The sequence below is a fragment of the Hemicordylus capensis genome, chromosome 4 (genome assembly GCF_027244095.1).
Source record: "Hemicordylus capensis ecotype Gifberg chromosome 4, rHemCap1.1.pri, whole genome shotgun sequence".
Taxonomy (NCBI): domain Eukaryota; kingdom Metazoa; phylum Chordata; class Lepidosauria; order Squamata; family Cordylidae; genus Hemicordylus; species Hemicordylus capensis.
In genome coordinates, this window is record NC_069660.1 from 73,107,437 (window position 1) to 73,119,606 (window position 12,170).

Below are 12,170 nucleotides of genomic sequence, written 5' to 3' on the forward strand. Positions count from 1 at the left end.
TCCCTGCAGCTGTAGCTGCTTCTCTTCCATGGTTGGCCAGAAGAGGTGCCAGTCAAGCTATCCTGTCTGATTGTTTCAGTACTCCCCTAAGCATTGCCCACCTCCTCACCCCAGGAGAAACAACTACCAGGCTGATTGCCACAGCCTGTATTTGATTGATTGATTGATTGATTGATTGATTGACTGACTTTTACATTTTTCCTCTGGGAGGTGGGCAATGCTTGGGTAGACAGGATAGCTTGACGTTTGGGGTAGGGGGATACCCACCTGCCCTCCCCCCAGCTGTTGAGTGCCAGTGTCTGCTCCACCCAAGTGCTGGCTGGAGCTCCTGGTCAGACTCCCCCAAACAATCAGAAGATGGCTTCCAATCTTCCCTGGCCAATCGGGGAAGACAGGAGGCTGCAGTAGGAGGAAGGAGGGGTTGAAGCAAGCTCCTTTCTTCTCAGAGAAAATGGCTGTCTGTGGTTCTTCTGAGGAAGCTGTACAGATTGCTTCTTAGCAAGTGTCTGCATGGGCTTGGTTGCTTCCCTCAAGCACCTTCTGACTGTTCCTGCCCAGTGAGCCTTTCCCCTCCTGTTGCCCAGTGAGGTTCTCTTTTTCTTGTACCCTACCCCCCCCCACAATACACTTCCCCGCTTCTATGGCCAAGTAGGTTCCCCCCCTTCTTTCCTTCCCCTCCCTCACCACCCCTTTCCCCTTCTTTTGCCCGGCCAGTAGTATTTCTGTTTAGAGATTTAGCCATGTGCTTCCTATAAGAAAACACTCAGGCTCAAGCTTGTTCAGCTGCCAGGAGTTAGTTGCGCAGGTCAGCCTGGGCACTTTCCAGATTAACCCTTATCACAGTGCCACTACGGATCTACAAAGTGTGCTTCTGTATTGCCTGTGCATTGACATCACAGTCTCTGTGCTATCAGCAAGGTATCATTCACATTTCCAATGCCTTCTTTCGGCTTTTATTGCTTTATTACAGTCCTGCAACATGGTAAAAAGATTGCAGTATTTTTCCATTTTAGGGAGTTTGGGGCAAACTAGAAAAGACTGCTGCCCCTGCTGGTGGACTTGAGCAACACCCTTTCATTACGTTGTCAATTCGATCCCAAGCTGAAGCATTTTACGGAGGTTGTAACTGTAATATGGAAAGCGCCCAGCAGTGGAAAGGTGCTTGCACTGGCACTGAATGGGGTGCTTTATCTTCCCAGAAACTGGGGGAAGTCCCACTTTGGAATTAATAACTGGGATCTACTGAAATGAATTACAAGAATGCACCACACCCTGCAAGGGGTCCGATGGGCTGCACACCACCCGAGAGTGTCCTAACAAAGCGCAGTTTGAATATAAAAGATAGAAACATTTTAAATATATATGGATTGAAAGGCTTACCATCAACTTAAGACACACACACACACACACACCTTATATATAAATGGAAGCAGTGGAGAGCAGCACACCAGTGTCCCATGGAGTCCAGTAGGGCTGTCCCACCTCCACTGGCACTCTCCCCTCCCAAGCTCCCCATCCATCCTGGCTTGGTCCAGCTCTTGTCTTCTCCAGCCCTCCACAGAATTAGAGCTGGGATGCAGCCAGTCCCTTCTGCATAGTCCCTTTGTTCCCTAGACACACCCACATCCAAGACTTCTTAGGATCCATCCCCAAATTGGGTTCCCCATGAATAGAGGTGTGCACGGAACCGCGGAGCTGCGGTCCGGCACTGGGGTGGGAGGTTCTAACAAAGTACGGGGGGGCTTTACTTACCCCCCAAAGAACGTCACCGTATTCTTTTGATTAAGCGGGCGGCATACCTCCTTGCCGCCAGCTTCATTCCCCCTCTGGCACGGCTCTTCTCCTTTAAATTCTCAATCGGGCGGCAGGGTATCTTCCAGTCCCTGCCGCCCGGCTCTTCATCAATGTCCCCGCTCGGCTGCCCCCTGTGCAGTCCCAAGACCCCTGCCGCCCCTTCCCTTCCCATTTCAAGGGGTCAGCAGGAGAACTCCCCTGCCGACCCCGTCCCCTTCCCCGGCTGCGCTGCAAATGGCTTCTAGGAAGCCTTTTGTGCGCCTGCGCAAAAGGCTTCCTAGAAGCCATTTGCAGCGCAGCCGGGGAAGCGAGCGGACGGCAGGGAGTTCTCCCGCCGCCCGCTTGCTAAAGTACTAGGACTTTAGCGAGCGGGCGGCGGGAGAACTCCCTGCCATCCACTCGCTTCCCCGGCTGCGCTGCAAATGGCTTCTAGGAAGCCTTTTGCGCAGGCGCACAAAAGGCTTCCTAGAAGCCATTTGCAGCGCAGCCGGGGAAGGGGACGGGGTCGGCAGGGGAGTTCTCCTGCTGACCCCTTGAAATGGGAAGGGAAGGGGCGGCAGGGGTCTTGGGACTGCACAGGGGGCAGCCGAGCGGGGACATTGATGAAGAGCCGGGCGGCAGGGACTGGAAGATACCCTGCCGCCCGATTGAGAATTTAAAGGAGAAGAGCCGTGCCAGAGGGGGAATGAAGCTGGCGGCAAGGAGGTATGCCGCCCACTTAATCAAAAGAATACGGTGACGTTCTTTGGGGGGTAAGTAAAGCCCCCCCCCGTACTTTGTTAGGACCTCCCACCCGAACCAAAACCACGTGTGTCCGGACCAGTCTGGAGGCCTTTAGAATGGCCTCCGAACCGGTCCGTGCACATGTCTACCCATGAATTTGCACCCAAATTGGGGGAAACGGGGAAAGGAACTGAGCAATTCAAAAACAAAAATACAAAACCAGTAACTGATACTGACTTTAACCATGGTTCAGGTGTGAGGCAAGTCCTTGGGTAAAACAGTGTTGAACAGCATTTTCCACTCTTGGGATGCTCCATCTAGAGCTGCCCCATCCTCCTGGGATTCTGCATTTCCCTTGCATTCACTGGCTGTAGTTACTTCTACAGGAGTTCTCCTCGTTTCTCAGTGAGCCATTTAATCCCTACCCTGAGGGAAATCAAGGGCGGGGGGCAGGACTAAACTGTGGCCAGTTGCAGGAAGGAGGCAGGACTGGCCCAGAGCAGGGGGGGTGCAGAAGTGGGGGTGTGGCATTGTCCCGGGGCTGGCTGGAGAAGGGGGGTGCGGGACAGCCCCGGTTCCGGCTGGAGAAGGGGGGTGCGGGACAGCCCCGGTTCCGGCTGCAGAAGGGGGGTGCGGGACAGCCCCGGTTCCGGCTGCAGAAGGGGGGTGCGGGACAGCCCCGGTTCCGGCTGCAGAAGGGGGGTGCGGGACAGCCCCGGTTCCGGCTGCAGAAGGGGGGTGCGGGACAGCCCCGGTTCCGGCTGCAGAAGGGGGGTGCGGGACAGCCCCGGTTCCGGCTGCAGAAGGGGGGTGCGGGACAGCCCCGGTTCCGGCTGCAGAAGGGGGGTGCGGGACAGCCCCGGTTCCGGCTGCAGAAGGGGGGTGTGGGACAGCCCCGGTTCCGGCTGCAGAAGGGGGGTGCGGGACTGTCCCGGGGCCAGCTGCAGAAGGGGGGTGCGGGACTGTCCCGGGGCCGGCTGCAGAAGGGGGGTGCGGGACTGTCCCGGGGCCGGCTGCAGAAGGGGGGTGCGGGACTGTCCCGGGGCCGGCTGCAGAAGGGGGGTGCGGGATTGTCCCGGGGCTGGCTGCAGAAGGGGTGTGTGGGACCATCCCGGGGCTGGCTACAGAAGGAGGTCAGGACTGAAGTTGGTCCGGCTGCAGAAGGGGGTGGGTGGGACTGTCCTGGTTCTGGCTGCAGAAGTGGGGAGGTCCTCCTGAAATGCCAGCCTGTCATCATTATCTCCTGAAATACCAAAGTTAATATATAGACTATTCTTATTTCTGAACTAGTGCTATTCAATGGTGTCAAATTTCATTTTGAAGTGGATAATGGGATTTTCCTCAGGGCAGGGAAGTAGTATATGGGCAGCCTGGTCCTTCTGGCATATATGTAGGAAAATGACAAAGCAGAGAAAGCTTTTGATTACATCTAGGTACTATCCATTATTACAATCTAAGCAATTTCTCAAATAAAACCAAAACCAAATACCAAAATAAAACAGCAACCAATTAGGGACAGACTTACACAATTTAACATATCAGCTGAAATGATGAAGCAGAAAAGGTCTACAGTACTTCGACACTGGGAAAACTGTCCCTCTTTCTAGGACTCTCACTCACCACTTTCAGCATTACATCTGTGGACCTGCTACTTAAATGACTTATTTTCTTAATGACTTTTAGTTTTAACTAGGGATGTGCAGAACACCCAGGAAAAGGTTCGCTGTGAAAAAGGGCATTTCAAGCAGTTCATTCTCACCAGAGAACACCCTACAAAAAGGGGTCTTCTTTGAGATCAACCCAGAACCAACCAGTTTTGCGGCAAGTGGGTTTGCTTTTTCGAGCAGCGATTGTGGGTGCCATTTTGGAGGGCTGTTTTAGTGTTTTCCCCTTTCTTGTTGGTTTTCTGGCATTGCCTTCCAATTGGCTTGTGATCTCCTTGTTCCTTGGTTGGCTTGTCATCATACAAAATCAAGTGTCCTCAGGGGCCACTGTGTTCTCACTGGCTGGGGGGAGGGGGGAGGGAGGGAGAAGCCAAAAGGAGGGAGTTTCAAAGTGTATTTAAGGGACTGCTCGACAGAGAGAGCCACACTCTTAGAGGATATCAGAGGAGGAAGACTGCAGCAGAGCAGAGAGTGGTGGCAGAGAGACTGTGCCAGTGTCTGGCTTGCTCTCTTTTTATTTTCCTTACCAACTGCTTATTTTACTATTATTTTAAAAAGTGTACCAGCAGCCCTAGTGGTAGTGGGTTTAACTGGGTGCTGCTGTGGGTTTAAATTCTGTTTCTTTGTGGCTCCCCCCCCCCTTCTGACATGTAACAGCCCTCAGTGCCTTTGATAACAAGGACGCTGAGAGTTCTCCCCACCTTCCCCTTTGGCAGCCCCTTGCTGTCTGCTGCTGTGTGCCTGGGCAATTTTTGTTCTTGTAAGCTGTGTTTGCCCAACCTGCCAGGCTCTCTCTTTTCCCCAGGTGTCTCCAGGATTTATATATGTTATTTTGTAAGCTTTTTCTTTTAGTCTTTGGGTGGATGGGTGCCCAACTGCCCACCCCACTAGCTGTTAAGTGCCAGTTTCTGCTCGGCCCAAGTGCTGCCTGGAGCTCCTGGTCAAGAAGAAGACGCCGAGTCATGTAGCCCCCAAACAACCAGAAGACAGAATATCTTATCTGGCACCTTTTCTGACCTATCAGGGAAGACAGGAGGCTACAGCAAGAGGAAGGAGAGGTTCTCCCTTCTTCTCAGAGAAAATGGCTGTTTGTGGTTCTTCTGAGGAAGCTGTAAAGATCCCTCCTAAGCAAGTATCTGCGTTGGCTTGGTTGCTCCCAAGCCCTCACTGACTGTTCCTGCCCAGTGGGCTTTTCTTCTCTTGTCATCCACCCCACAACCCAGCTATGTCTTTTCCCTTCTGTTTCCCAGTTAGGGTCTCTTTTTCTTGTACCGGCTCCCCATCCCAGATACACCTCTTCTGTTCTTGACTACTACGCCTTCTTTCAAAGTCCGCTCTTTCCTTGCCAGATCCTGCTTTGTCTTTGCGCATCTTGACCTTACACCAGGTTGGTCAAAGGAAACACCACTTGTCCCCCAAATCTTTCATGGTCCTGTTTTGGTGCCTCTTTTTCTATAGATAGAAGGGGGGGAAAGATACATCCAGTTGTGTAAGCAGTTAACTCACAGTTCCCAGGAATGGGTGATGTGCAGCCTGGCACACAAGCAGGGAGGAGGGACTGTGTGACTTTGTAACTCTTTCCAGTCACACTCATGATCCGCAAATATTACAAATGTTGATAGGCTATTTTCAACCAAAAAGGATTCTCAATGTGATTTACATTGCTAAAGGAATGAGAAGAGAGTTCTCTGTCCCAAAGGAAATTGGGACACAACCAAGCAGCAGCACAGCAGAGAAAGCAGCAATAGCCCCAGAAGGATGCTATGTTGGGTTGATTAGGGGACAGTTGCTCCCCATCCCGCTAAATAGAAGAGAGTCACCACTTTACAAAGTGGTGCTTTGCTCAGTGGGCAGGGGTGAAGTCCAAACTGTGTGCCACAAGAAGGACTCACAGTAGCCACTTAATGGAGCAGCGGGGAAATGACTTGACTAGCAAGCCAGATGTTGCCGGATCGAATCTCCGCTGGTATATTCCCCAGACTATGAGAAACAGATAGGGCAGCAGTGATATAGGAAGATGCTGAAAGGCATCATCTCACACTGCACGGAGGATGGCAATAATAAACACCTCCTGTATTCTACCAAAGACAACCACAAAGACACCAACTCGACGGCACACTTTACACCCCCACACATGACACCATCAACAGCCAAGGTGTTGAATAGGGACAGTTGCTTTCCCCCCAACCTGCCCCACCACTAAATATGAAAACTACCCACAAAGGTACCTCTTTGCCCAGTCAGCAGGGCTGATTTTGACATAAGGGAGACCCTGGAAGGGAGACTGTGCTGGACTGAAGAGGGACAATTGCTCTCCATGTGCCCAATAGAAGAGACTTAACATTAAAAGGCAACTCTAGGCCTGGTTAACAGGGGTCCCGCTATTAGCAGATAAAGCAAATTTTATAGAAACCCCCTTAGTCTCCTCCAAAGGGAATAGAGGGAGGGCAGGGCTCCCTTGAAACTCACCACTTGATGAAGTGGGCCACAGCACAGAAGAGAAGCCCCTTCCAACATGATGAGCACGACTCCCCTGGCAGGATGCTGAAAGTGCCCAGGAGTTGCCTGTTGGGGTCCTGGAAGCCTTTAACTGCTTCTGGAGAATAAACGTTCTGCTAACCCTGTCAGAGGAAAGCAGAGAAGAGAGGAAGCAGCTACTCTCCCAGGTCCCAGAAACTGCTTCAGAAAGAGCAGAAACTGACTCCCAGGAAACTTCTGAGCAGTTGACAGTTAAGAGGACAGTTAGGTGATGTCACAGAGGGTGATGTCAGAAAGAGAACAAAGAGTTTGAAAAAGACCAGTGAGGCTTGCTTAGAAAGCAGGTAGTTTCCCCAAAGCATTGAGAACCACAAGTATAAAATACAAATTTTAAAATATTGTATTTATTTATCATATCTTTATACCATCTGGGGCAGTTCATAAGTTAGCCCACTTGCACCCCAAACATATATGAATCCGCCATCCTGAATTGGGGTGGTTGATATCACAAATTACGCTGGCGAGATGTCCCCCTATGGGTCCCCACAGAAGTAAAGCACAGACCAGCCTTTCTCCCCCACCCACCAACACATGGAAAATGGAGCATTTGGCCGCCAGGAGTTGACACTCGACGGCACACTTTACCTTACTTAAAGCAGAGGACTAGCTGCAAAAGTGGAGAACAAATGCATTCTGAAGTTACAAAGGCAGCTCTGCCTGTCTATTTCAAAAATTCATACATAAATAATAGGAAAAGCACAGGTTTTTCATTGATGATTACTGCAGCTTTGAGCCATCTCTTAAAAAACTAAGAATTAAAGATGCATGGGAACACCATACTCCATGCCTGCTGAACATCTGGGTGCCACTCTCTGTCCGCCATGGGTGCTCACCACTTAGCTTGGGTGTCCGTCCTAAAAAGCAATAAATGCTTTTTTATACAGAGAACTTCCTTCATCCTTGCTCAATGAACTATAAGTGCCAGTGGACATATTAATGTTTCAGATACTGGCCACAATCCAGATAAAAGTTTGGATAGCTCTCTACATAGCAAATTGTTTATTATTATTATTATTTCTTGTTTACACAGTCAGACAGGTGTTATTGACTGGTTTGTTTTATCCAGACATTGAGTCCTTCCCAAGGACCTGGGATGGCTGAATTTTATTGTCAATTGTTATAGATATCGTCACAGAATATAGGCTGTTCCCAGTAAAGCTGCGTTTTGTAATTGGCTGATGGTGATTTCTGTGGCCCCTATGGTGTTGAGGTGCTCTTCAAAGTCTTTTGGAACTGCACCCAGGGCGCCAATTACCACTGGGATTATTTGGGTCTTTTTCTGCCACAGCCTTTCAATTTCAATTTGTAGATCTTTGTATTTGGTGATTTTTTCTATTTCTTTTTCTTCTATTCTGCTATCCCCTGGTATGGCTATGTCGATTATTTTGACTTGTTTTTCTTTCTTCTCGACTACAGATATCTGGTGTATTGTGTGGCAGATGTTTGTCTGTTTGTAGTCGGAAGTCCCATAATATTTTTACATCTTCATTTTCAATCACTTTTTCAGTTTTATGGTCCCACCAATTTTTGGCTACAGGTAGCTTGTATCTTTTGCAGATGTTCCAATGTATCATCAATGCTACTTTGTCATGCCTTTGTTTGTAGTCAGTCTGTGCAATCTTTTTACAACAGCTGATTAGGTGGTCCACGGTTTCATCTGCTTCTTTACAAAGGCGGCACTTGCTGTTTGTGGTTGATTTTTCGACTTTTGCTCTTATTGCATTTGTTCTTAGTGCCTGTCCTTGTGCAGCCAGTATTAAACCCTCTGTTTCTTTCTTCAAGTTGCCATTCTTAAGCCATTGCCAGGTCTTGGTGATGTCTGATTTTCCACTTATATTGTGCAAATATTGACCATGTAGGGGCTTCTTTTTCCATTGTTCTGCTCAGTTCTTGACTTGTTCTTTCTTGTAGGCCTGTTTTGTTTCACTGGTGTTGAACAGTTTCGCGTTACTGACTATTTGAAGTGCATCTTCTTCACTGTCCTTCATATATTCTTCAAGGCCTCTTTTCTCCTCCTCTACTGTTTGATGGACTTGCATCATTCCTCTTCCACCTGAGCTGCGAGGGAGGTATAGCCTATCTACATCACTGCGGGGGTGCAGAGCATGATTGATGGTCATGATTTTCCTGGTCTTACGATCCAGCGTCTCTAGCTCTGCCGGGGTCCAGTCTATTATTCCTGCAGTGTACCTGATAACAGGTATAGCCCAGGTGTTTATGGCATGTATGGTGTTCCCGCCATTAAGTTTGGACTTGAGGATTTTTCTAACTCTCCTGATGTATTCACTTCCAATTTTTCTTTTAACTTCAGTGTGTGCGATGTTATCCGCCTGGAGAATGCCCAAGTATTTGTAATGTTCTTTCTCTTCCAGGTTCTTGATCTTGCTTCCATTGGGCAGTTCTATTCCTTCTGTTTTTCTTATTTTCCCTCTGTTCATTATTAATGCAGCACACTTGTCTAGTCCAAACTCCATTGCTATATCACTACTGAATATACGGACAGTGCTTAGCAGTGATTCGATTTCTGACTGGGACTTTCCATACAACTTCAGATCGTCCATGTACAGCAGATGGTTGATTTTACTGGATGTTTTAGATGTTTGGTATCCGAGGCCTGTTTTGTTTAGTATTTGTGAAAGTGGGGTCATGGCGATTACAAACAACAGAGGGGATAGTGAGTCCCCTTGGAAAATGCCTCTTCTAACGCTAACCTGTTCAAGTGTCTCGCCATTGATTGTTAACTGTGTACTCCACATGCTCATTCAAGTGTCTCGCCATTGATTGTTAACTGTGTACTCCACATGCTCATTGCTTTTTTAATAAATATCTGAATGTTTTTGCTGACACCGGTTTTAGTATCCATGTGTGAGGCAATGAATCAAAGGCTTTCTTGTAGTCAATCCATGCAACACTTAGATTTGTTTTTCTTCTCTTGCAATTTTCTAAAATCATTTTGTCAATCAGCAGCTGGTATTTTGTGCCTCTGGTGTTCGGGCAATTTCCTTTCTGTTCAACTGGAAGCTGTTTGTTAGTTAATAAGTGTTGCATCACTTCATCTGCTATTATTCCAGTTAATAATTTGAACATGGTTGGCAGGCAGGTTATCGGTCTATAATTACTTGGAGCTGCACCTTTTGCTGGGTCTTTCATGATGAGATGAGTTTTCCCAGTTGTTAGCCATTGTTCAATATCACCTCCTTGCAAAATGTGATTGAACTGTTTTGATAGTTGTTTATGAAGGCTTGTTAGGTGTTTAAGCCAAAAGCCATGCAGTTCATCGTTGCCTGGAGCAGTCCAATTTTTAATTTTCTTTGCTCTTTCACTTATTAATTCTGGTGTTATTATTAGATCTTGCATTTATTGGTTACATTTTTTGACCTCTTTCATCCAGCCTGCTTTTTTATTATAATCTATTGGACTGTCCCATAATTTTTCCTAGAATTGCACTGTTTCTTCTTTATTTGGTGTTTCTAGGTTTCTTGCAGTTTCTCCTTCTATGCTTTGGTAGAAACGTCTCTGATTCGACTGGAATTGGAGATTCTGCCTGTGTTGTGTGATTCTGGCTTTGTATCTGCTAATCTTCTTTGACACTGCTGTTATTTGCTGCTTTATTATTTCCAGGACTTCTCTAATTCTCCTTGAATCTAGGTGGTATTTTTGGATCAGATACTGTTTGGCATTTTCATTCTTCAGCTTCTTGTCTTTCATATCTTTCAATTTACTAGCATCTGATCTAAGCCTGGAGATTTTATTTTCTAATCTAATCTTCCATTTAGGTGATGTACTGCTTTCTTTTTTGACAGGTCCACTGATCTTATATCTGAGCTCTTGTGTTGTTATTGTTGCTGCACTGTACATTAGTTGGTTTGTTTCTTGCAAATTCTTGGTTGTTATTTCTGCAAGTGCAGCATTGACATCTTTTAGTGCCTGAGCGAGTTGTTTTTTGGCAACTGTTTTTAGAGCTGGAAGTCGAACCCTGGTGGTTGTTTGGTTCATGTGCTCAGTTATTTTTTCCTTTAGTTCTTGTTGCTTTTCTGTTAAACGGCATTTGGGTTTTTGAGGTAAAGGCAAAGGGGCGGTTGCCTGGTTTTGATTTTGATACAGTTCAGTAACAGTGGCATCCTCGATTTCCAACACCTCTTCCACCTGCGCCTGAGCAACTTCTTCAATTGGTGGTAATACTTCTTCCATATCTTGAGCCTGTGTTGCTCTTTGCAGTTCTTCCAGCTCTACTCCTGTGAATACTTTATTTCTTATTATGAATCTTCTCTGGTCTGCTAGCCTTTGTTCTGTTATTTCTGTATCTGGATGCTTCTCTTTCCAGTTTTGGTACATTCTTTTTAAATAACCTCTTCTAGTTAGACTAGACTTGTAATAGCAGATCATTATTTCCTTGTTGGCATTTTTTGTATATTTTTTTCGGTTAAGCGACGTTTCTTCCAGTAACCTTGCAGTCTCCAGCCCTGGTTGCTCAACTGAAGATCCTGAGTCCTGTTGCCCACTTGCCACCAGATGTTCAGGGATTATAGCACCTGGCGCGGTCCTTGTTGACCCGGGCAACAACCGATCCGGTATAGATTTATTAAAGTTACGTCTCACCATATTGTTGATGGGAGAGGCACTCTTTGTCTGGCTCCTCTGGTGAGACCTGTCCAGTTTGGTTGGACCTCTGGCATAGCTCTCACCTTCCTCAGAGCACACCTCAGAGCACACTTCCTCAGAGCACACAAGCACCACAACCACGCCAAGGTTGTTGTTGTTGTTGTTGTTGTTGTTATTATTAGTTTACACAGTCAGACAGGTGTTATTGACTAGTTTGTTTTATCCGGACATTGAGTCCTTCCCAAGGACCTGGGATGGCTGAATTTTATTATCAATATTGTTATAATTATTATAGATACTGTTGCAAAATATAGGCTGTTCCCAGTAAAGCTGCTTTTTGTAATTGGCTAATGGTGATTTCTTTGGCCCCTATGGTGTTGAGGTGCTCTTCAAGGTGTTTTGGAATTGCACCTAGGGTGCCAATAAGCACTGGGATTATTTTGGTCTTCTTCTGCCACAGCCTTTCAATTTCAATTTGTAGATCTTTGTATTTTGTTATTTTCTCTATTTCTTTTCCTTCTATTCTGCTATCCCCTGATATTGCTATGTTGATTTTAACTTGTTTTTCTTTCTTCTCGACTACAGTTATATCTGGTTATTGTGTGGCAGATGTTTGTCTGTGTGTAGTCGGAAGTCCCATAATATTTTTGCATCTTCATTTTCTACAACTTTTTCAACTTTATGGTCCCACCAATTTTTGGCTACAGGTAGCTTGTATTTTTTGCAGATGTCCAGTGTATCATCCCTGCTACCTTGACCCAAACACTGACCCTGAGGTGAGTGAGTCTAAGGAGGGAGACCAACCCTGTGCACTCTAGATAGAGCACACACCTGACTGCCCGGGATCTC

At 47.1% G+C, this 12,170-nt stretch overlaps 1 protein-coding gene and 1 long non-coding RNA gene across 7 annotated transcripts in view; one reads left to right on the top strand and one right to left on the bottom strand.

The window, feature by feature from the left end:
• The window catches only part of LOC128322931 (uncharacterized), a 49,120-nt gene that overhangs the window by 12,303 nt on the left and 24,647 nt on the right, over positions 1–12,170 (top strand). The window lies entirely within an intron of this gene.
• LOC128322930 (uncharacterized) lies at positions 2,548–6,893 on the bottom strand. 4 transcript variants are annotated; one of them, XR_008306083.1, is made up of 3 exons: positions 6,651–6,893; positions 4,043–5,633; positions 2,548–3,896 (listed from the first exon to the last, which is right to left on the bottom strand). XR_008306083.1 is itself a non-coding variant. In XM_053245206.1 (3 exons), exon 3 carries the CDS (start codon positions 3,752–3,754, stop codon positions 2,954–2,956), a length of 801 nt encoding a protein of 266 aa, XP_053101181.1. In that variant the 5' UTR covers positions 3,755–3,896; positions 5,199–5,633; positions 6,651–6,893; the 3' UTR covers positions 2,548–2,953. The 4 variants fall into 4 exon arrangements, 3 of the variants coding, with proteins under 3 accessions (XP_053101181.1, XP_053101179.1, XP_053101182.1); XM_053245206.1 differs by having other exon boundaries at positions 5,199–5,633; XM_053245204.1 differs by having other exon boundaries at positions 5,189–5,633.